Raw genomic sequence first — 26,410 nt, 5'->3', positions numbered from 1 at the left:
TGTCTTGTGGATTGGTACAGTATGTTTGCCTATCCTGTTTGAAATGGAGTTTGCAAGATTTCTAAGATGTCTAAATTGCTGGAAGACATTTTGAGTTCTATTTTTATACCACATTTTCCTGGCCTTATCCCTTTTTTATCATGATTTTTTTTTTTTGTCAGCTGTGGTACGGGGTTGGACTTTACCTTTTTTTATTACATACCGTTGCTAGATTATTTAAGGTCTGTAAGGATATGTTATTGAAGTGTTCTAGAGCAGTATCTAGTGACATTGTAAGTACATTCCAGTTATATTGTCTTAGTGTTTCATTGAAAATAGCTTTGCTGAAATTGGTTGTATTTCATATCTGATTATAGGTAATATGTTTATCTAGGCTATGGTGAGTTCTAATAGCATATGTTGATATGTGGTCAAGTTATGCTATCTGAGAGGCAGCCTACTTTTGTCAGTTTGTCTGGATTGTTTGTAAGAATCCAGTCTATCTCCCTGAAGTTTTGATTCTAGTAGGTGTGGTTATCAGTTGTCTGAAGTTGTGCAAGTTTATGGATTCAGTAGTGGTAGTGGAATTTGTGTTGCCAGTCTATATTTAAGTTTCCAAGTGTTATAGTTTTATGGTTAATTTGTTTGGATATACAATACAGGATGCTTTCAGCAGTATCAGTGCTATTCCCTGGTGGTATATAAATTCCTGTCAAGCATACAGTTTTCCTGTTGTTTATTTTTAGGGGTCTTGTTAGAAGTTCAACATTGCTAAATTTGGGTATTTCCTGTGGAAATAGGGTGATGGTTAGGGGAATTTTATAGATGATTGCTATACCAGGTCTATATTATAAACACGAAAGCTGTAAACAGCGAATAGATCTACATCGACATATAAAGTTTGATGTACAAAAAGAGCGAAATACGTAATTGGCAAAAATGAGAACGCCAAACGTATTTCATCAACCAACAGCGCCATGCAGGTAAGCTCAAACTAAATAAAATTAAATTAACACACTTTTGCAGGGGAGCAAGCCCCCCTGCACCCCCCATGTGGTGGGCTGTGCAGCCACACCCCCCTACCTAAATATACCAACTCTGAGACCGCACTACAGTGGGGAAAAGGATAAATTTCCTCATCCCCACGATTGCCCTGCTGGCCAAGGAAATACGTTCGACGTTTTCATTTTTGCCCATTATGTATTTCGCTGTTTTTGTACATTGACCATTATGTGTCGATGTAGATGTATTCGCTATTCTGAGGTTTCGTGTTTATAATATAGACCCGCTATACCACCTGTACACTTGTTTTGTCTGTCATGTCTGAGTATATTTTATCCTTGGGGGGGGGGGGGGTGATCTCATTATCCTTTATTTCTTTTGTAACCAGGTTTCAGTAGCCATGACTACACCAGGAGTGTATATGACAAGATAAGCATGCATGCTATGGATTTTATTGCACATACTTCTTAGGTTCATATTTAGTAAGGCGAGTTTGGGTTCTGTTTTTTGCCAAGATGCATTAGTTAACCAGTACAAATTTCTGAGTGCAGTAGTTAAAGTAACAAATACATAAACACTACCACTGCAAAACTGGCTCACATGGTCCTAGGCCATAAAGACTCCCAAAATACCATGAAGAAAAGTCAAATAAAAACAACTTTTATTAGTAGTACAAAAGGAATAAGCGCATTCATCCTGCTTAACAAGACTTCATCAGATTTAGCAATAAAATAGCATTGCATGTGCCTATATAGATGTGGAAATGAGGTAAAAGGAAGTGATGTATTAATTAAGAACTCTAGCTGCTTAAAGAAATAGGTATATTACAACATATAAATAACTTGTACCAAAATAACATGAAAAAATAATTTTTTAAACACTTTTAAAATGCACTTTAAAATGCATGTAAAAGTGTGTTTTTAAACAAAATATGTATTAAAAAATGTGTATACTAAAAAGTACTATATGAAGTGTTGTGTTATGTTGCATCACTCAGGCTCTAAGTTCTAAAATAGGTTTGAGGGAGATGTAATTGTTAATACCTGGGGGGTTACTGGCATTAAGCCTCAACTGCCAGACCACTTCTTTCTCTTCTAAAAAGAGCTTAGTGTTACCACCTCTAGGATTAACAAATACTTTTTCTAGAATAGCAAATTTAAAGGTGTGACAAGTTTTGTTGTTCATCAAGTGTCTATATAAGGCACTATTTGTATTATTCTTTCTAATATTATACATATGCTCGTAGATTATATTCTTGAAAGGTCTTTCAGTTTTCCTGGCATAAAATGCCGGGCATGTGGTTCACAAGGCTAAATATACAACATTGTGTGTATTACAGTTCCCTTTCTGAAACTTAATTTTATTCCTATTTATGTTAGCCAGCTGTACATACAAATTCTCACAAATAAACCCACGCTGGTTACATAAACCACATTTTTTTGTACCTTGCGGGTCTCTCTTTGAACTGGGTGGTTTAAATTTCTCAAAACTACTCTTGAGATTAACTCCTGTTATTTACACAAAAGTCAGTGAAATTCCTAATAAATTGTAAATGTCCCCATCGCCCCTAAGGACATTCCAATTTTTTGACGCCACTTCTTTAATCACTGACGAATAAGGGCTGAACTTGAGCACCATAGCTCTGGGATGCACACTATCATTCAAATTTCCACCCCCAGATGTCAGACCAACTCCTAACAGTGGACTTAACATAAACAGCCACATATCTGCTGAGAGAGAGAATTAAAAGGCCTTTGTGCTAGTAGATGAAGATCTTGGTTTTGTTGCTGTAGGGCACAGTTTTAGTAGGAAAGTTAGTGCAATACCTAACTAATGGTGATAACACTAAAGAAATTGCATTTGACTGTTTGAACAACAGTGTACTGTAAGGAGGTTTCTGTGAACAACAGTGTACTGTAAGGAGGTTTCTGTGGACTGAATTTTAAAGTCCAAGGAAAAACATAAATTATTGATAGTGGGGAACCTGAATGTACATGTCAGGACAAATAGAACAGGATATGAAACCAGTTTGGGTTCACATGGGTGGGTCAACATGAATAAAGAACAGGCCATTCTAGATTACTGTCTGGCAAATGGCTTGATGGTGGCCATCACATGGTTGAGTAAGTGAGATAGTAACAAGATCACATACAAGAGTGGCCAACATTTAACTCCGGTAGACTTCTTCCTAGTGAGGAAAGGATATTGGGGTAGAATCAGTGATTGCAACGTCATCCCTAGTGAAACAGTCAGCCCACAGCATAAACCACTGGTTGTCACAGCCAGCGTCAAGCAGTGATCAGAGAAGGCTTTAAGGTCAACAGAAACTAGGCTGATGACCTGGAAGTTGAATGGAGGGATAGCATACATTCAAGGAAATACTTAGTGCTCTAATCCCAAAAGGAAGAAGAAGTAGGTGGAATTGAAGAAGAAGGGCCGTGCCGCATAACGGAATGTGTGAAATCTGTAGAGCAGATATGTTGCCAATCCAGGTATAGAAATAAGGTACATAAGGAAAGCTGTTGGTGGAATGCAGAAGTCCAGGAAATCTTTAAAAAAAGGAGTAGTACAGGAAAAAGTGGGAGATAGAAAAGACTGTCCAGGCTGAGAAGAAATACCGATTGGCTAAGAGAGCAGTTGCAGTAGCAAAGAACAAGCCATCAGAGGCACTCTTACCATCTTCTGAAAAATGACTTGGTAGGTAGCACAAAGAAGATCTATCAGGTTGCAAGGCAAGGATAGAAAGATAAAGAAGGTAGTTGTCAGACATCTTTCATAATGGATTTCAGCAACAACCTGATCACTAGTCCACAGGACATCAAGACAGATGGAAGGAGTACTTCTGGAAGATTCATCATCATAGTCAACCCCATTTTTCCTATTTTCTGCATAAGGTTGCGGTGTCTTTTCAACTGTCATCATGTCTGTATTCAATGCCACTGTCCTACCTTCTTTGGTACTCATGCCTTGACTGCTGTAGGTCTTCTCTCACACAGTCCATCCACTTCGTTGCTGAACACCCTTGTTTTCTCTTGCCTTCTTCCTGTCTGTCCCGAATCATCTTCACTAGATTGTCTTCTGCTTTTCTGCATATGTGCCCGAACCACTGTAATCTGTTCTGTCTGATCTTTTCTTCAATTGAACCTACTTTGGCTTCTACTGTTATGTCCTCATTTCTTCATCTGTCCTACAGTGTGCATCCTAACACCCATGTCAGGCACTTCATTTTCATCACCTCTAGCTTCCTCAACTGCTCTGCCTTTACTGTCCAGGTTTCTGTACCATACAGTAGTACTGGTTGCATCACTGTTTTGTACACCTTACTTGTAAGCTTCTTTGGCATTCTTCTGTCATATACTACACCTGACACTCTGTGACAGTTGGCTGCATTCCTTCTGATCTTAGCTTTGACCTCCTCATTCAGACTTCCCTTCTCCTCAACCATCCCTTCCAGATACTTTAAGCAGTTAACTTGTTCCACTATTTTCTCTTCTAGCTCAACTCTGAACTTCACCATTTGCTGCCATTACAATTGTCTTATCTGTACTCAGTTTCATCCCATGTGCCTTCAGTTTCTTGAACCTTCTGAATGGGAAAAAAAAAACACAGAAGTTGCACTGCTTCAGACACCACCTACAACTAAAGAACAAAAGGAGCCCACCCTAGAAATAAGAACAGCACTATGGGAAATTTAAGTCTGGGAAAGCAGCAGGCTCAAATGAGATCACAGGAGATGTGATCAAGATGTTGGATTAGAGGATAAATGGCTCCAAAGTGTATTCATACCAGTATGTTGGGAAAGGTGTATCCCAGATGTTGGGAGAATAAGTATATCAGTGCCAGTGTACAAAAACAAAGGGGACATTCACAGCTGTGGGCAGTAAAGAGGCAGAAAACTCCTGTCACATTGTATGAAAATCTTAGAGATGGTGATAGATATAAGAATATGCAAGTTGGGAAATGAGCAGTTCAGATTCAGATCAAGATGAGGCACAATAAACCCAATGTTTGCAGTGAGACAGATAATTGAGAATAAGCTAGAGATAAGAAGCGAGTCATAAGTAAACACTAGCCTAGCTGCGCTTGCAAGCTATTTAAAGCCTTGCTAGTTTCCCTTTTTGTGCTCTAGTTGACTATCCCATTTGATTAGAGATTGGCCTTACCCATCCTGTGGTCAGTGATTATATATTGGCCCTTATGAGAATAACTGGGATCATACTCTAGATAATGTGAGGGGATCCATCCATGTGATAAAGCATTTAGGAGATGCCGCTACCCATTAGTAGTACAGGGGGCAGTCCTGGGGTAAATTTTCTATTTCCCATCAAGTTGCTCTTGACTATGGACAGGGATGAACTCTGTGTTATGTGGATGGGGGAGTCTGTTCCAGAGCAGCGGTATCCCCTGTGAGTTATATATGTCCCTCCAGACTATTCTGTTGATGTTGTAGAAGAGGTTTACATCCCTAGACTGAGTATTTCTGATGTCATTTGACTTGCTGATGTGCAGTAAATGTGTCAGTAATGAGTAGGAGGGTGCTTTGTATGCCAGACACCGGTCACCTCTTGGCAGTCTGTAGGATACTGGATATAGAGACAGGACTTTGAATCGGTCCATATAGGTCATCTTTAGGCTTGTATCCTTTGAGTAATGCATCTCTGTGGGCATTTCAGTTGTTGCATATGTCTGGATAGATACATGCAAAAGGGGACAGTACATTCAATGACTGGCCTAATCAGGTCTGAGTAAAAGGAGACAGTGACATCCCTAGATCTAGACACAATCCCTTTGTTTATAAACTGTGCAATATAGAAAGACTTTCTTAAAACAATAGACACGTTAGTCAAAAGTTAGGTCACCGTCCAGTAAGTTCCCAAATCCCAAACAGCTGGGTCAACTGTTAGGAGCGTATTGTCAATGTGGTAGTTCCCTAGGATAGGTGACTTCCCAAAGGGTAGAGTAATGCATTTTTTGGCATTTAGTTTGTCCATGATTTTGGCACCAGTTATTTATTTGGGACAAACCTTCCTGCAGGTTGGTTAAGTCATTTGAGGATTCAATAACTGCTCCCAGTTTGCAGTCATCTACAAACTTAGTCAGCCAGAGCCCTCCGTATTGGCTTTTACTTCAGAAAAGTAGTTGCCAAACAGGAGAGGTCTCAACACAGAACTCTTTGGGACTCCACCGGTGAATGGTCTCTTTGTAGAGGTAAGTTCCCCTATGTTGATTTCCTGCATCCCATCCTTTGAGCCAGCTGGCAATCCAGATGGTGACATAGGGGTTTATTCCCGAATTATTTAGTTATTCTACTATGCCTGATTGTGGAATTGTGTCAAAAGCTTTGACCAGTTTGAGGTATGCGTTGTGTACCATTTTGCTTCATCCATTACTTTGGTGACCTTTTCAAAAAAATCTGCCTGGTTTAACTTGGCATTCCTAGACTTGGAAAAAAAAAACATTTGACAAGGTCCCAAGAAAGCTGATTTAGTAGTCCTGTGATGGTTTGAAGTCACAGAGTCATTGGTAGAATAAGTTCAGGATATGTACAAAAAGCCATTGACATGAATATGAAAGGTTTTGACTCACTGATTGGTTCCCAGTGGGAGCGGGTGTGCATCACTGTCCAGCCCTGAGCCTTTTATTGCTCATACTGGTGATGGACTGCATTAGCAAGTAGGTCAGAGGAGACAGATCAACATAGTTGCTGTGTGCAGACAATGTAGCATTACAGGCAGACTCTGAACAAGAACTTCAGCAAAAGATAGGAGAATGGAATGCAAAGCTGAAGGCACATAGTATGAAACTACGTACAGATAAGACAGCTGTCATGGCAACAGATGGGGACATCTGAAGAAGCCTAGAGCTGAGATAGAAGGGAAAGTAGTGGGACAGGTTAACAGTTTCAAGTGTCTGGGAGGGGTCGTTGAGGAGAAGGGAAGTCTGAATGAGGTGGGCAAAGCTAGAATCAGAGGGACCACAGCCAACTTGTACAGAGTGTTGGGGTAGTGTGTAGCAAAAGAATGCCAAAGAAGCTGAACAGTAAGGTGTTGTACAAATCTGTGGTGTGACCAGTACTACTATGTGGCACAAAAACCTGGACAGTGGTGGCAGAGTAGTTGAGGAAGCTAGAGGTAATTGAGATGAAGTGCCTGAGATGAGTGCTAGGATGCAATCTGTGGGACAGATGAAGAATTGAGGACATTACAGCAGAAGCTCAAGTTGATCTAATTGCAGAGAAGGTCAAAGAAAACAAATTTACAGTGGTGCAGGCACAAGTGCAGGAAAGCAGAAGACCACTTTTGAAGAAAATTTGGGGCAGACAGGAAGAAGGCAAGAGGAAACTTGGCAAGGAAATGCATGCAACAGTCGGGCATGACTGCTGAAGAAGGTAGGAGAATGGCTCTTGAGTTGAGAAAAATTGCAACAGTTGACACGACTCTCCTATCCCGTGCAGAAAAAAAAAAGGTGGTGGTGATGATGATATATGCACACGTACAATCTATAGGCATATAAATGAGTAATATTATATACACGTGTGTGTGATTTGTATATATTATCATCAACCCCGTTTTCTACATGGGGTCAGAGTGCTGTGTCAACTGTTGCCATCTCTTTCAATTCAATGCCACATTCCTGCATTCTTCAATGCTCGTGCCTGACTGTCACAGATCTTATCTCGCACAAAACCTCCACCTCTTTGCTGGATGCCCTCGTTTCCTCTTGCCTTCTTCCTGTTTGTCCCAAATATTCTTCATCAGATTGTCTTCTGCTTTCCTGTACATGTGCCTGAACCACCATAATATGTTCTCTTTTATCTTTTCTGCAATCAGAGCTACTTTGGATTTTGCTTTTATGTACTCATTTCTTCATCTGTCCCACAGTGTGCATCCTGCTGCCCTTCTTGGGCACTACATTTCCATCACCTCTAGGTTCCTCATCTACTGTGCCATTACTGCCGAGGTTTCTATACCATACAGTAGTACTGGTCACACCACTGTTTTGTACGCCTTAATTTTCAGCTTCTTTGGCATTCTTCTGTCATACACTACACCTGACACTCTGTATCAGTTGGCTGCATCCCCACTGATTTTAGCTTTGACTTCTTCATTCCGACTTCTCTTCTCCTCATCCACTCCTCCCAGATAATTGAAGCTGTTAACCTGTTTCACTATCTTTTCTTCTATCTCAATTCTCAGCTTATTTTGATTTCCCCAATTTTGCTGCCATTACCACTGTCCTGTCTGTACTTTGTTTCATCGGGTATGCCTTCTGTTTTGCATTCTATTCCCTATCCTTTGCAGACGTTCTTGCTCCGAGTCTGCGTGTAATGCCGCATTTTCTGCATACAGCAAATGTTTTGATCTGTCTCCTCTGACCTGTTTACTAATATAGTTCATCAACGGTATGAACAACCGTGAGCTCAGTGCTGAATCCTGGGGCACAGCCCCTCCCACTGGGAACCCCCTCTGTGCGACCAAACACTGTTCGTACTTGTCATTGGGTCCTTGTACACAGCCTGCACTAATTCTGCCAATGTTTCTGGGACTTCGAACCACCACAGTACTGCCCAAATCAGCTTTCTTGTATTTTTTAATATATTAGTGTAAAATAAGTGTAATAGTAACTAATAATTTTCTTGAGTAGGAGTATGTTTTTCACTGTGCATTGTCTACCCAATGCTGAGAGAAACCAGACATATATGTAGCTCATATTTTGTGGAATGTAATTGTGTGCCAGTGTAGTGGACCAGTTAAACCTGTTTTAGTGCTGGTATTACATGTCTGATAATTTCTTGCTGTCTCAAATTGTCAGTTTAACAAAACAGCATGCATTTGATTTTGAGCCGCTTATTAGATTATTGGATGTACACCACAGAGGTTTGTCATAGCATATGTTTTAGCATTTACCCTGTATAGTTTTGGCTGAGATGACTTGTGTTGTTTTCTGTAACTTGTCCTTTCTTATCTCTATCATCATCAGTTTTTAAACTACATCACTGCATGTCTGTCTGTAACCAATTACTAACCTAAAAAAAATCCAAGTTTAATCATTTCCCTGCAGCCAGCATGCTATAAATACATTAACTATTATTGTATTTTATTTTTCTATTCAATAATTGGCCTATATGTTATTGTTTTCTCTCTTTATGCTAAAATGTTATGTTCATATAAGAAATATTTAAAAACCATTAAAATAAGCTTGTGTTCAAATATGTAATCCTGCAATTATAAATATGCATCATGTGCAACTTAAATGTGGAGCTTTTCAACCTGGGCCTCTGCTGACAATGAGTTTTATGCAGTTGGACTTTTCCCAGTCAACAAAGACAAATAAATAAATGAGAGCATGGGGGTAGAGTTTTCAGCCTGAAGTAGTATACTGTTTTACTTATGAATCTGTGTGAAAGAGCAGTCCTCTCATCCTGATTAGGTGTGATATGTGAAAATGGGACTGTAGCATGACTGAGCAATGTGATGCATGTAGTAGGGAACAAGTAGCGTTTGTTTATTTTTATTTATTTTCACTTTGTTGCCTGGATTAGTCTCGTTCTGCCAAGGTAGTGTTTATACTGACTAGAGGACATTTGGTTAAGGCATCGGGGAACTTCCCATACTGTTTTTGATTGTGCCATGAGATCTTTTACTTCCACCTGAGCTACCACCATCTCAGGCAGATAGGGTCTCAGTTTAGCATCTCATCAAAAGGATGGCTCGCTGAGGAGTGCAGCATCCCCCCTTCTTCTGCACTGCAGTGTCAGTACTGGAAAAAATGAATCCAGTAACCTGTTGGATTAGTAAAACCCACAGCATTCTGATCTTCCAGCACCAAAGGCGAGCGTGCTACCTGTTCCGCCACTGACACTGCATATAATAACATCAGAGAAGATGTATGCATGGACTTTGTTGAGATGAAGAGTAGTAGAGTTTCAGTATAGTCTGCTAGCATTTGTGAGCTGAAGTTTGTTATAGTAGTACTCCGTTTGGAGGGGTACATTTTGGAGGCAGTGTAATAAGAGCAGATGAGCTATATTTCAACACTGGTAGGAGAATTCTGGAGCAGCTGTGATTATGGCCAGCTATGTTACAGAGGAAGTGAGTAAATATGACTCCAAAATAATGAGCATACCTGTCATCCCTCAAAAATCAGAGTAGACACCTCCAAAAATCATAACAGATGGTCCAGAATCATAACACTTAATTTTTTACTAGCCCTGGGGGGTGTGTGCCTTTAAATTCACACCAGCAGGGGGATGGGCAGTGAATAAGCTTATGTTAATGGTGCAAAACGTGTAAACCAACCTCCTCCTAGGCATAGTAAAGATGGATGCAAATTTTTTCCCTAAATCCATTAGAATGTAAAATGTTATTAGGATGATACATTTAATATATCACTGAAAACATTTATAAAATTAATAAGCAAGTTATTCAGCTTTTGAGTTAGCAGTTTTTGATGTGTAAAGATGAAGTGCACAACAATTGTAGCTGTGTTGCAATACCATCTGACAAAGTAAAAATAATGTTTGTTAAATAAAAGTGGAAAGCCAGTAAATACAGCATTCAGGTTAAATACTAAGCATTTGTTGTAAAGGAAATGTACTGAGTGTTTGTTTGCGTCTTTCGGCTTTTTCCCAGTTAGGGGTCGCCACAGCGGAACTCCGGTCCAAAACTGATTGGTAGTGGATTTTTACATACCGGGTTACCAGCCCTGATGCACAACCTTCAACGAAGGCACGCCCCGTTCACGTATGCCTCCACACAGAAGACGCTCTAGCTGAGAATCGAACGGGACAACGTCTTGCTATGAGGCGACAACACTACCGCAGCACCACCACCGCAGTATGTATTGGCAGTAGAACAGCTACATTTAAGTACTCTGACATTACTTTTGATGTTGAAAACAGCCAGGCATGCGACCATCAGGTGTAGAAAATCAGCCAAGTAAAAATATAGTTCTAAGTCAAGAAATAAAACTTACCTTCAGCCTCATGCTTAGCAGTAGTCGTGATGAATAGTACAAGCATAAGCCAATGAATTAAATGTGTGATGGAGTTCTCCCAGCAGCAGTGAATGATGTTTCACAAACAGGACTAAAACAATTTTAGCACTGATATTTTTTTCTGCATACAAGTATAAAACATAGCAAATGAAGTTACTAACATAAACTAAAGGCAATCTGGGAGTAGTAGGGCTTGCTAATGTTTTAATAACAGCATGATATAAAAGAGAGTGGATTAATAAGCAAAAATGGTGTTAGTAATGGACACCAACCCTGCTAGAGTATTTCATGCTAAGTAATAGCACCTCTTAGAAATATTACCACATTCATTCAGGAAGCAGAACAGTAATAGATTACTACCATCCAAATAGCAACCACATTGACAAACTGTTAACGAAATGATACCAGTCCTCAGTCCAGATTAATTACATATCCCAGTTTGTCTTTTCGGCTTTTCCCGGTTATGGGTCGCCACAGCGGAACCCCCTTTCTGCTAATGATTGGCAGTAGATTTTTATGGTGCCGAGTTGCAGGCCGATGACCAACCTTCAGCGAAGGCACGCCCATTCACGCATGTCTTTCGAACGCCACTCGACCGTGGGGAGGACATGCAGACTCCACACAAAAGGCACTCCAGCCGAGAATTGAACAGGAGAACCTCTTGCTGTGAGGCAACACCGCTACTGCTGCACCACTGCAGCTTTTATTGATTACATATCCCAGTACAGAAGTAAATTGGATGTAGTTAGGGATATGGGAACCTATGCTAACAATGAACTTTCCTTTGATCACCATTATAAGGAAGTCCTTTTCTAATTGCACAGCTTATATCTGAAGTTATTGTGTCCATGTCTGGGGATGTATTTTTTCCCTGTACCTAGGACTTAGACCAGTCATTGAGTGTAAGGTCCCTTTTTGCATGTACCTGTCCAAACATTTATCACAGCTGGAAGGACTGCAGTTTTTTCTCACTAAAAAAAAAAAACAGGGACTTGAATTGTAGAAACTATGCAGACCATCTCAAAGCGTTGTCCTTTTTCAAAGTATCATGCAAGCTACTGATAGGCTGATCTGCCTTGCATACAGATCTTCAACAGACCCAGTTGTGTCAGACCTATTACATATTTGCAAGTCCAATGATATCATAAGCACCCACTCGAGATATTTTTTGCAAAATAAATGGAGCATGTTGGAGGGATAGGTTTGTAAAACTGAGTTCCACAGAAACGGTCTTGTCTTCCAATTCACATAAATCAAAGTACTTCCCTTATTCTGTCCAAATGTAAGTTGGACAAACTGATGGGTAACTGCAAATTCTTACCTGGTTTAGCACCCCTATCCTTCATGGATAGGGGAACATGTAACTGTCCCAAGATATCCTTGCTTGGCCTGTCTGTGGGTTATTTTTATGTAATATACAAGAGCCAAAAACACTATGGGATTGTAAAGCTGTACTTCTTAGGATCCTCTCAGATCAGTTACCTAGTAAGTATTTATGAACCTGTGAAAAAATTGCAAGCCTAGCACAGACAGACAAACTGTATAGTCCAGAGCTGTCCCAGAAACGGAAGTGGTACCTACTCTGGTGATGTGGCACTACTGACCAGTTAACCCTTTTCTAATAAACCTTTAATTAAAGTTCAGTTATGCAGAATCACAGATGTCAGTAGTGCCAGTTATTGCACTGCTGGACTGATGGTGTACTTCAGGAAGACCGTTTTCTCAGTGGTTCTGTGCTGCAGCATTGAGAGGCAATTGGGGTGGTCCTCAGTCTAGCAGATCAGCCTTTGTGCGAGTTTTAAAATCTGAGAGCTCTGAGTAAAGCAGAGCAGCTGAGAGATATGCTAGTAAAGAAGTAATTGCTTAGCAGTTAAAATACACTTAAGAGCGGACAGTGGCATTAATGAACAGAGATAACTTCCTACTTGGGTCTCTCAAAGCCTCAGAGAACAGTATAGGTTTATTGAACTTGGAAAAAAATGCAGCTTCCAACAAAGCAGCTGCAGCTCTACTGAGTCAGAGATTATCATTGTCATATTAAAAGAGGATTTGCTGCTGGTGTATAATGTCAGATCATGCTAACAGAGGTGAGATGTGCAGGTGATGAATAGGAGTGGCAGTTTATAAAACAATTGAATAGGAGGTAACTCATTCTGAATCCCTTGATAATCCTGCACTGACAACAGATTTGGAAAAACAGAGTGACGCAGAATTTAACAAACTGTTATGCAGGTAATTAAACAACTGGGGATTGACACTGTCATAGTTAGAAAGGATGAGAGCTTGTTGAGAAATATTTTGTTCACATGGTTGAATACTTTTGCAAGGCCCACAAAGACCTGTTCTTTGAGAAATATTCAGTCAGTGGCCTCCTTAGTGTTTCTTCTAGAGATTAACCTGTCAGCGCATACTCTGTGCCAATTGCAGGAAATAAAAATGTATTTGGTGAGGTTGAGTAAAATATGTTTGTCCAAGTGGGGAAACCTGGCTGAAGTCTGACATTCATTTATAGTGAGAGCAAATTTCCACAGTGCTTAATGTTAACATCAAAAGGGATAGAGATGAGGCCAGATACAGAGAAACTGAAAAGGTGGTCTGGGATTTGGCACTTTCTTTTTTCAAACAGAAAATGTTGCATCTTAAAGCCAGATACCTGAGGGTAAAATAGTGTTTAACTGATCCAGGTGAATGGAAGGAGTGGCAGTTTGACTTGTGATTTGCTTGAAGTTGGAAATACACCCTGCATTATTGAACCATACTAGACATCAGCAGCAGGTGGGAAGAAGGAATGTTACTCTTTCCCATGTTTTTGCTAAGGCAGTATTTGTTAAATGGAGCATATTTCCTCGGTGTCAGTACCTTTAAACAGACTTGTATTTGCTTCAGGCAACTTAGAAGAGGGTGGCTAAGATGCACATGAATAACTAGGCATAAATGTTTGAAAAGCCATTTAAGACTGTCCATTTACCTGGAGGCCAGGCAGTGTATGAAGCTATGAATGAACTTCTAAGATGTTGACAGACCCCAAAAATGAGGGTAAAAGGACAGATGTGTGAAATGATGCATTCAAGGGAAGAGTTACTAAGCAATCTTGAGGGGCTTGCAGAGTTGACAGACCTACAAACATAATAACTTTATTTTGCTAGATTTTACAAAAATGAGAGAGATTCACATTTTGGGAAATTTTGCAGGGCTGATGACTTTTATTGGATTGACATATGTCTAGGAGGTAGGTGGACTTGCAAAATCTGTGTACTACCTGTTTCATTAATGTTTCATACCTTATAGTGTAGCTTGTTGCCCAAGAATTACTGCAGATATTCTTCGAATTTACAGTTCAGGTAAGTGATCACTACAATGTGTTTAATTTGAATATTAGAATGAAATGAAATATTAGTATTGACAGTGAAATGAGAACCATTGTGGTTAAATGTTGCTTTTAGTGTCTAAAATGTAAGGTTATATGTTGTGTCAAAGAACGAAGCTCTCATGGCAGATTTTGAACAGCGATGAAAGTCACTCTGCTGTTCAGCTGAAATGGCTTCTGTGATGAAATTTTGACTAACAAGAGGAGATAGCAGTATTTAAATAAACCTTTGCTTATTTTAATTACATTTTTTTAGTTTAGTTTCATTCCCTTTGATCTGAAATGGCAGAAAAAAAGTATTACATGAACCAGACATTAGAAATTTGATTTTCCTTTTAGATATTTAGAAGGTAGTTGCTGAAGCACATGTATGTTTTTAACAGTGATATTAGTACAGCATTTGAGTGGAAAAGGAATGCCTAGTAAAAGTAAGTAAAGTCACTTGTGGCTTCTTTTGCAGTCTGAAAGATAAACTACAGGCAATTGCACAGGCCACATACATGCATGCCCGCAACCTGGCTTGCTTTGTGTTCACATACAAAGGACTTCTAGCACTGCAGCACTACCTCAAGGGTCGAAATTCTCAGGTCCATTCCTTCCTGGCAGCCTTTGTAGGGGGCTGGCTAGTCTTCGGAGAAAACAACCACATTAACAGCCAGGTATGCAAAGAAAGCATTGGAATCTGTTTTCCGTAGCCACTGACTGCATTATTATTGTAACAGTTTTTGCCTTTTTTAAATGATTTAGCTGCAAAATGTAGAAATGTGATAATGATCTGCAAGTAACTAACTAACTAACTAAAGAAAGAAAATAACGCCATTTATCCAAGGTGCCATTTGCTTTTCATCAGGCTGAACTAGACATGAACTAGTGGTGTTAGGGGCACAAGTAATGTGTATTCAAGAATTTTGTGGATCAGTTTAGAAGCCAAATAAGAGAATGCCATCCCTCTGTTTCTTCATTATCATACATGCAAAATTACAGTGAACATTACCCAGTAGTATCATGACTATTTTAACATGTTTGTATGCCAAAGGGAAACTTCTGAGTATTCTGTTATTTGCTGCTTCAGAAAGGTTAAATATTGCCTTTTCTGCTCATGTGCTGTTTTAAGTTTTAGTTAGGTTTAATCTGAAGTGAACCTGATAGATTGTGTTCACCACTAGGACTACATGAATATAAAGAGGAGTGTAGCTGTGCTACTTTTGGATGGGATTAAACAGTTTTTGTATTGTCCCCATACTGAATCCTTATTGACTTGTTTATTCCAGCCTACACCTGAAAATAGGCGTTTTTTTTTTGTATAGAACACCTAACTGTTTTCCCCTTTTTTGTTTGCATTATATTCAGAACCACTGGCAAAGAAAAATAAGGGACCCCGAAATTCAAGGATATAATCTTTATGGTAGTCAAGGACATTTCACTGTTGTGGAACATTTTGAGGCAGTTTCAAATCTTTTCAGGATACAAAATTAATGAAGCTAAAACGAAGGCAATAGCTGTAAATTATGTACCTACACACACATTGGCCTACTTGATATTATCGTATTCTCACTTACCTGAAAATTACCTTCACGAGACAACTTTGCCAAAAACGTATTTTAACGAACACCTGGATCACCGAATTTGTACTCCGGGAAACTAACCACTTGCCCACCATGATGAACTTTGCCCTTTTGCAATCTTGGAGATGGTATATTTAGTTGGGGGGGGTGCAGCCCCCCACTTGGATGGGTTTGATTTGCTTCTTTTTATTCTATTTTATTTATTTATTTTGTGGTGGCCAAGTAGTTTGTTTCCCGGAGTACAACTTCGGTGATCTTAGGTGTTCATTAAAATAGTTTTTCGGCGAAGTCATCTCATGAATGTAATTTTCGGGTAAGTAAGAATTCAGTGAGAATTCAATAATACGAAGTAAACCCCAATATTTATGGGGACATGATCAAATGAAGTACTTGGGAATATGGATTAAAAAGGATTCTGGTGTGGCAGTTAAAGTTATGTGGGAAGAGACTAACAAAAGATAATACAGAAACTAAGAAATTGGAAGCTGTGTTAATATGGATATGGATAGCAAGATACAAGCAGTTAAAATATGCCTGACCTGTGTACAACACTAAACAGACTAAAAATATTTTATCAACCAGAGGAGGTATTGTGGATAGAAATTAATAAAGAGCTGAAGGATTTTATCTGGGAGGGGAAGATGTCAAGATTCAAGTGGGATAAACTGATTCTTCCAACAGAACAAGGTGGTTTGGGTCTAAGCGATTTGAAGAGGTATTTCACAGCTACACAGTTAAAGCTCTCATACATAGTACAAGCAGAAATCTAAAATTCAAAGTGGAAAGGGATGATGATGAAATGGGGGCAAGCTCAAGAAAGGAGAGACTGGGATTCTGGATGCAGATCCTTAAGGAGAATAACAATAACCATACAGATTATTATATTCATAAAGTAGCTGAAAGTATTCCTAGAACTAAGACAACACGGGAATGGAGAAAGAAGATTCTGCTTGTAGGAGTGACTGCAATTAGGGATGCAGACAACAGGCAAGTGGTGGCTGGAATTTATTGGAGAAAACAGGTAAAAGAACCAAAGTATTGGGAGCAAATAATTATAGAGGGAAAAGTAATAGAATGGGAAGAGGCCAAAAATGTATTTGGACTCCAGGCTATAAATTGCCTTCCCTATCCAGGATTGATATCAGAGTATAGACAAATAGAAAAAAAATAGGGGGATCCTAAGTGAAAGACCAGTACACTGGTGGAGTTTTTAGTAGAATCAAACAAAAACTGCTTTTAAAGAAGGAATAATTAGTAGATCATATGAAATCTTTTGTGATGATTATAAGAATCAGTTGGAGGTTAGAAAGGATTGGATAAGCAATTCACAAAGAAGCAGTGGAGGATATGTCTCCCAAATATGGAACAAAGTCTAGAAGATTTAGGATCTTCCCTGCAGACTAGTCTGTCCGAGATACTGGGTGAGCAAATTGGTATAACTAAGGATAATGATGATTTCTGAGCTAAGATACAGAATCAGAATTGTCTAGACATAGTAAAGCCTTGCTGAATCTAATTATGGTGGCTGCCAGAAAGCATTTACTAGAAAATGGAAACCAAAGTCAAAACCAGCTGTACTAGAAGTAGTGAATACAGTAACAGAGAAATAAAACAACTGGAATTGGGATCTTTAAAAAAGGGTAGGAGCAAATTACATAGGAAAAAATGGGAATTGTGGGAACAATACATGCAGAGGAGGAATGAGGCTTAAAAGAAGGCAGGATTTGAATGAGCTATGTAATGTCTGACTGACAGTGATTGGATAGATTTATAAGTGATGTATGATGTTTGCAACAAAAATTATGTCAGTATGGTTTGTTTTCATTTATATAAATGTATGATTGCCTGTGTCATACATGATAAATTAACAAAGATTTTTTTTTTAAAAAGCACCTGTTTAATAAAATTTGGTACATTAAGATAACTATGTATGATCATGAATAGACTAAGTTCTCATTAAAGTACAAGAAAGTTTTACTTAATAATAGACATGAGATATCATTATAAAAATTAAACAAGTTTAAGAGCCACTTGTGAGAGTAAAGCCATTGCCCTTCAACAAAGTAACTGTCTGAGTGACTGTTTCTAGAGGTGGAGGTGAGGATTTAGCCTTTTTGTTTGCTGAAATCTTCATATATTAGTATTTGTCAAATGTAGCAGAGGCTTTGCTTCTCTGAACTTGTTACTACAAGTTCCCTATCTGCTTTTTGCTAGCCCAGTCTCAGTTTATCCAGTCTTTCTTTTCCTCACTCATCATCATAGTTCACTTACAACCTTATGTGTCTTATTTGTTTATAACCTCTGATTTCCGTTCCCAGCCCACTGCCATGGTTCCTGGTTTCTCTTCCTGCTTAAACTACCTCATTTTGATATATGTTCTTGACTGGGTGTTACTACAAATACCATCTCTGTTGTTGAAAATGGATGTCTGCCTGAGTCTGCCTGATTGACAGATGCATTTGTTTTTTTTTTTTTTAAACATTTTTTGTCTCTCTGAGGTAAAATTTTGCTGGCAGTATGTTTCCCGCCATAAAAATCCGGTGATCAGACTCTTTGTTAAAGAAGGTTTTCTGCGTAGTCTTGTGGTTTTAAATTTAGAAGTGTAATTTCGATAATGTAAAGGAGACCCATATTTATATATATATATATATATATGTGTGTGTGTGTATATGTATGTAGTGTGTGTGTGTGCGTATGTGTATGTATATGTGTATATATATATATATATATATATATATATATATATATATATATACATACATGTGTGCATGTGTGTTTGTGTGTATGCATGTGTGTATGTATGTATGTATGTATATATATATATATATATATATATATATATATATTAATATATATTAATATAAACTCAGTGTATTCATTACCTTATTTCTGTATTTTAGTTTACTGACTATATTTGCCTCTTTGCTACCCTTTTATGCCCTTAGTGTTCTTCATAAAAAGCCTGTTTACACTTTGCCAAATTTTAACCTGTCATGAATTTTCTTTACATATTCTATATGCTTATTTTCACTTTATCATATACTAATGCTTAGAACTAACACTGCTTATTTTTAGAACCCCTCCATTTAATCAACTTTATAAAAAGATAAAAGTCAAAGCTGTCTTAAGTGTCCCTTAAGTCAACATTTCATAGTGTGAATTTTTTTGAACGTGAGTACTTGTGTTGTGCAGAGTTTTTCAGCAGTATATTTATGCTAAAACTTGTAAACTTACTATTTCTTGTAATTGAGGCAACTCCCTCCAGTTAATTTAAGTAAAAACTTTGCTATATGGGGACTAATGAGATTAAGCAGTGCTATCTCAACTTGTGAATTGATAGTACAGAAAAATGTCTTTATTGTAACTCCACATTATGACATCACTATACAGGATTATACATATTTGATAAAACATCACAACTGCTAAAGTTTCAGCTGATAACCTTGTTCACATTTTCTCAGCAACCTTAAAACTTTGTGGTATGACAGCCCAGATTCAACCAACCCATCCATTTTGCTCTTAACTTATTTTTAAACTCAAACTGTCAATGTCTATATGCAACTCTGATCGTCTCATCTTTTTATTAGCTGCACCCCTAGCAGCTTTCAACAAATAAAAGGTACCACTTTTTCAGTAATAAAGCCCCCTTTTCGTTTTTCCATAAAACTATGAATCCTAGAGGTGATACCCCACATCTAGAACAAATATGCACTTACAATCCTTTACATAGAAAATGTTTATGTGCAACTTTTACTCACTGTATGGTTTTCTATGCAATACTTTACGCTGAAGGACAGTGAAGTCAGTAGCTCATCTTGTATATTGTACTTTCTGAGAAAATGGACATCACTACCACCACCCTTCCTGTTGCACTTGCTAAAAGTTTCTATAGACTCTGTTATTCTGTACTTCCAAACTGTATACATCAGAGAGCCCTCACTGCCTTCTTCCTCCTTTAAAATGAGCATATCTGTTTTCAGTCATTATGTCTTTATATTTGATTCTCAGTCCTACCACAGAACTGTTTACAAATTCTGATGCCACCTGTCCTTCAAACTGACAGTGCCTTGCCCATTCCCTTGATGAAACTCTTGGTTTCTTTTCCATTGATTTTACTTTATTTTCCTTGTCTGCACTTGTAGGTCATTCAGGCTGAAAGTGAACTTTTACGCCACACTTTATGCATGTCTTGACAGACTATGTTTTTGTATGCCCTGCATTCCTTACTTGCCCACCTCCTCTCAAGAAAAGATTTGCTTTACTGTCTTTGATGGTGCACCCAACATTTATTTCCTAAAACAAACATCTGAATGTGTAGATGATGTAGCTTTTTATCCCGTGTTACATCCCAGGTTGCCATTATTGCATAGAAGTATAAAGCCTTGACTGTGAACCAGACTTCCTGGGTTTGATTAGTGGCCTGGGCACTAGAGGAGTTGGCATCAGTGAGAGAGGAATGATAAGGTTAACATGCTTACTCACTTATAAATCCCTGAAGGGGATTGGCTATTTCTCCAGGATTCTGGTCAAATTTCCTTCTTCCCTTTCATCTGCCCATCAATCCTTCCATCCGTTTTTTTAATTTTTTTGTTCTGTTGAGGTCCGATTTCTCCTAGTTTGTATAAATACCTTTTCAGATCTCATCTGAAAACCAGACAGAGGACTAGTTAAACCTTGCCAATAAAAAGTCAGTAAACACCATTTTGCAGTCTCTTTCAGAAATATGTTGCAAACAGCATCTAAATCTGCCAAATGATGTATTGACAGGTAGAGAAAAATGTGCAGAGATTGTGGAAGAGCACTTAGGATTGATGATCTGAATTACAGAGTTGTGCATTTCCAACATTTAATCACAGGAGTCATGTACAGAGTTGGGAGACCTTAACCATCAACAGGATAGAATGTTATCCCCAGTTTAACAAATGTGGCAAAGCAACATGAAGGAAGGTAGTTGATTTAATAAAGTCAGGATAGGGAGACCTAAGTAAACTGGAATGTTTACCTAATGATTTTTTCTTCAGGGTCTTTTTTATCATTTGAATGTTTACCTTTACTGTAGCTGGGACTTGGTATAACAGGACTGCACTAAAATATGTTTTTCTTTCTGTTTTGCTTAGATAAATATGTATCTGCTGTCTCGGATTCTGTTTGGTTTGTCACGGCTGGCAGTAGAGAAAGGATACATTCCAGAACCCAAGCGAGACCCTTTCCCTATATTTGGTGCTTTGGTTTGGGGAATTGTCTTGTGGTTATTTGAGTATCATCGGCACACACTTCAGCCATCGCTTCAGTCTTCCATGACCTACCTCTATGATGACAGCAGTATCTGGCATGACATTACTGATTTCCTTGTTTATAACAAAAGAAACACAAGCGCAGGAAAGTGATTGCTTTAATATGGAGAAGTGTAATGATTGTCAGCAGAGTGGTTGCTTGGAGCCCACTTGTGCCCAAATGGCAATGCATACCCTTCCAAGGTGGCGTTAAAATTGCATAATCTGATTTAAAATGTTATTACCTGGAACTAAATGATTCAGTCTCATTGAGTAGAATGGTTTTCTCCATTTAAATTTTGTAATTAATACATTTGTAGCAGAAACAGCAGAATGTTAAACTTTTTTAACTTAATGGTTTCACTAAGTGAGTTGGCTAACCTTGGTTACAAGCTTAAGCCATTGAGAACTGATGTTTCATGATTTATTCAGCTTTGTGCACCGTATATGTATAAGTGAGTCCACAGAATCAGTCTATTGTAATTCATTAATGACAGACTGTATATGCATATGTGTGCAGTTTGTGTAAAAGGAGAATCTACACCTTTTTCAGTTACTGGATGTTAAAAATGCATCTCTGAAACAGTGAGACCTTTATTAGTAAAAGGCATTTCTGTAACACAACACTATTAAGTGCTGTGTTATAACAGTGATCAATCTTATTTTTATAATGCTGTTTAATATCTGAAATATCAGCACACATCATAACTGTTAACATTTAGTATTAGAGTCAAGGACAAAGTCGGCAATATTCAGGGATAAAGGACCCATATCAAGCACACTTTTTAAACATTACTAATACTGAACTGAAAAGTTAACAAAATAATAGTGCATGAATTAAATTATATTTTCTGAGGTAACAGAAGCCTTTAATTGTAAAGAATGTCATTATTTGTTAATTACAATCCACCACCTTTTCTGAAAGAATCACTGATTTTTAGGAGGTCAGAGCAATGTTATGCGCCATAATCGGGGACAATGGTAAGATACTCGGCCCTTACCCATCCTGTTCCGGTGCACTCCTTGACTGAATATCCAAGTGTAAGGCTTGGTTACACATACTTTTATTATGAAATCATGTAGCCCAATGCTTTTCAGTCAACACTATGAACGTTATCTTTTTTACAAGATTTACTGTGCATAGTAAATAAGAGAAATTTGAATATACTGGAATATTTGTGGCTTAATATTCCTTATATAGCAAGGTAGCCTGCCACAGAGTTGTGCTGTACGTCTGCATTTTCTAGCTGTCCCAGAAAACACAAAACACAGACTTCTGTGCCTTCCGCTGTCATGGTTTGGGGCATTCTTCATATGACAGGAAGAGAGTCTGCTAGGAGAGGTCATCATGCAGGCAGCCACTAGAGCTGGTTTAGCTTCCCCCCCACAGAGCAGTGGTCTCACTAGGAAGGTTGGTTACTCACATCTGCAAGAGGTGTTCTGTCCCCTTCCAAGCAGCTCCACCTCTGCCTGGGAAGCACAAGCAGTGATTTCTGTGGTCTGTATCTGGGAACTTGGACCTAACTCCGTGTGCCCCCACCTGAGTGCGCACAACCCTTTCCAGTCCTGGGAAAGGTGAATGGGCCACATCCCTCCGCTCTTCCCTCTCCTTGCCTGGCTTCTCCAATGCCAGGACAGCTAGTTGAAGTCCAGTCATCTGATTGCAGTAAGGGCTCCGTCCCTCTGTTTCTGGAGCCATGCTAAAGAAGTGTACGTAGAGAGAGGGAGGGACGAGGCATCTGCAGATCATCAAATATTCAGTGAAGCAAATACTTCTATCTTCTTTAGCCTGGCTCCAGAAGCAGAGGGATGGAGCCCTTACTGCAACGTGTGTGTAGAAAAATCCATATTATCAAACATTTATAATGTTGAGTGCTTTTCCTGCTGATAGAAATGACTGAATATTTATTTGATCAAGTCTGCCAGCAGTACTTTGTAGGAGATCGCAGAACAGTGGAGAGTGGGAAGTTGGTATATGTAATTAGTAGGACGTGTAGGGGTTGAGTTTCTATTATGTCAGATTGATGTTTTGCTGACAAGTAATTGTGTCCTTCGATATTTAGAAGTACATCCTTACTGCAAGAAGTTCGCACTGCTAATCTATGGAGCTGCATTATGTGCATCAAGTTATTGAAATATTCAGTCACCATTCATTTAATTGTTGATCGCAGATGTGTGTAAGTTATGCCAGTAACTGTAGATGTTGCTGAGTATATACAGATGGGGGTGTGTCTATTGTGCCCTGTTAGACTAGTTAGAATATTACAGGGGGATAGGAAGAGATTAATGGAATTTTATGAGGATATGAATTGAAGTGATGACTAATAAACCAGTAAGGATAGTTTATTTTTTAGATTTCCAAGAATTTGAGACGATAAGGCAAAGTGGTCCAGCAGACAACCAGAAGTAGGTATGCAGTATCCTGCTCATTTTTGTTATGCAGTCCCAACAGTACCGGTTATAATGGAGTAGTTATCTGAGCTGCAGGTGATGCCATGCTTGACAGATCGTGTTAAAGTCAGAAAGGTTAAAATGCTGTGATTTTCCTCCTCATTTAAACGACATGCATGAAAATCAGTGTACTTCACATAAAGTCTTCATTATTTGGAAGAAGTGGATTTACAGTTAATAAGAACAATGTACTAAAGTGCTTCCTTCAGCAAATTGTATGAGTAACATCATGAGGCTCACCTGAGATCTATAAGAAAGTAATCCCAAGAGATGTGAGAACTTTGTTCAGTCTTTTAATGCAATTAATGTAGCTTTCTGAGGATTGCATCAACAAATGCTTAGTAGACCAAAAGTTGTGGCTGTTTTTCTTGCCTAAAAATAAACAAACACTTCTCCATATTTAAGCTGATAACCATTGTAAAAACCTGACAAGTAAATAAACTCATTCAGTGTGGTTATTTTTAAATGATCCAATGTACAACTCCACTAAATGTTTTTTTTTTTACCTTTTAATTCATGGGGGGGGGGGGTGCCGCCCCATAAACTTGTTTTGGTTGTCTCCACTGAAAAGGAGATTGGTTGCATAGTTTAGACCAGCTCCACTCAGCATACCCTGCCTCATTGTTTTTTACTAAGTTTAACTGGTCGGTCTCAATGAAGAGTCACAGCTTGCCTTATTTTAAATGTATTTATTTGCTGTGAAGTGTAGTATGCTACATCACATGATTTGTATATGTACACTACTGGGCATATTCACTTTAGTTTTTCAGATAATGGACATTGATGTGTGATGCTGATGTATTTTAAGCACAGTGATAGTGCATCCCGCACCATGTTATATTCCTCAAAATTTTATTTATGTGCAATAATTTACACTGGATATCGAATAAACATATAATCTCCTATACAGTCACAGTCGTTGAACCACAAGCACTTATTATGGCCTTTTTTTGTTTTTGTTTTGACTTTCTGCTCCCTGTTCATTGCTTAGGATGGAATGGACTTGGTTTTACTTTTCCTACCAACTGTAATGGACAGGAAGTCGAAGAACAAAATGTGAAAATATAGCAAAAATGGAACATATAGCTTTAAAAATTACATGTAAATGTCAGATACATTGGCCAAATATCCATATTTTTCATTTTGCTAAGGGTTCATAGGTAAGCACTAGGCTGACTACCCTTGTGCACCATTTTAAGCCAAGCAAGTTTCCTTTTTGGGCTTGAATTACCTATCCCATTTGGTGTTGGAGTGGCCTTATCCATCCCATGATCACTTGATATATATTAGCGTAATGAGAATAACTAGGATATTACTATAGATAATTTGAGGGGACCCATGCACATAATAAAGAATTTAGGAAGTTCCTCTGTTTATTAATAGTACAAGGGGACATTCCTGAGGTAAATTTTTGATTACCCAGCCATAGATCCAAGTTGCACTAAAGTATGGACAGGAGTGAGCTTTGTGGCTGGGGATTCTGATCAAGATCAGTAGTATCCTTGTTGACCTATACCTGACCCCCCCTCCAAACCATTTTGTTGATGTTGGAAAAACATGTTTAGATCCCTAGACTGAGTGTTTTTGATACCATTTGACTTGCATTGGTGCAATAGATCCATCAGTAATGGGTCAGAGGATGACTTGTATGGCAGACACAGGTCACATCTTAGCAGTCTGTAAGATACCAAATATAGTGACAGGGCTTTGAGTTGGTCCACATAGGGCATATTGTTTATTTTTATTTATTAACATTTGTTGACTGGGAAAGTCCACTGGGTCAGAAACTCATTTTCAGTGGAGGCCCGAGGAGTATTACAAAGCTGACAAATTTTTTAACATAAATTGTTCAAAATTTTTAACATAAATTTAACAGATTGTAGAGGTAAAGAGACAAAAATATAGTACGGTTCAACATTTGTTGATTTGTTAAGTACAGTACAAAGTTGACAAATTTTTAACATAAATTGTTAAAAATTTTTAACATACATTTAACAGATCTTACAGGTAAAGAGATAAAAACATAGTACAGTTCAACACTTCATAGGGTTTACAAGAATATGCATTAGGAGTCTTAAAATTGGTAGAAAAGTTACATATTTGAAAGAGTAAGGATTTTAGAGTATTATCTGTAGTAAGAGTAAAGTAAAATGGATAGTGGGTATATTGAAGGTAATTTAAAGAGTGGTTATTATAAGTTCTGCCAACCTAATATTTAATTAATGTGCTCTTTTTAAGGTGGTTTGTTTGTATGTCAGGTACAGGATGTGATTTTAGAGCTATCTTAAAGGATTTTGAGTGGTCAGTTTGGCTTATTTCAGATGGTAGGTTGTTCCATAGTTTAGATATAGTATGGGGGTACAGACATTGTCCAGCTCTTTTACTGGGTTCTGTTACAGTTAGCATGAATCTGGAAGAGGACCTTAGTGCTCTTGTAGGGGTATATGTTTGTAGGGTTGAGTTGAGTGTTGGACACTTAGGCCTTGTATCCTTTTAGTAAGGTGTCTTTATGGGTTTTTCAGTTGTTGCATGTGTCTGGACAGATACATGTCAAAAGGAGCATTATACTTCATGATTTACCTAATGAGGATTGAGTAACGGGGGGGGGGGGCAATGACATCCCTAGCTCTGAACACAGCCTCTTTGTTTTTAAGTTATGCAATATGGAAGGGCATGCTTACAACAGTGAGCACATGTTGGTCAAAAGTTAGGTCACTGTCTACATAAGTTCCCAAATCCCTAACATCTGGGTCAGCTCTTAGGGGGTCTATTGTCAG

General features: G+C 38.4%; 1 protein-coding gene across 1 annotated transcript in view; it reads left to right on the top strand.

Moving 5' to 3' along the window:
• PXMP4 (peroxisomal membrane protein 4) overlaps positions 1–25,236 on the top strand; it is a gene marked incomplete at its 5' end in the record, with an annotated part of 64,005 nt that extends 38,769 nt beyond the window's left edge. The window contains 2 exon segments of the mRNA XM_044090273.1: positions 14,805–15,003; positions 21,027–25,236. Coding sequence (XP_043946208.1) covers positions 14,805–15,003; positions 21,027–21,296 — 469 coding nt within the window. The 3' untranslated portion in view covers positions 21,297–25,236.
• Between the last annotated feature and the right edge of the window lie 1,174 nt (positions 25,237–26,410).

The sequence above is a fragment of the Protopterus annectens genome, chromosome 12.part0 (assembly GCF_019279795.1).
Source record: "Protopterus annectens isolate FY-2018-M chromosome 12.part0, PAN1.0, whole genome shotgun sequence".
NCBI classification, from domain to species: Eukaryota; Metazoa; Chordata; order Ceratodontiformes; family Protopteridae; genus Protopterus; species Protopterus annectens.
Note: the sequence above shows the minus strand (reverse complement) of the source record. Positions and strands in the feature narration are given on the sequence as shown.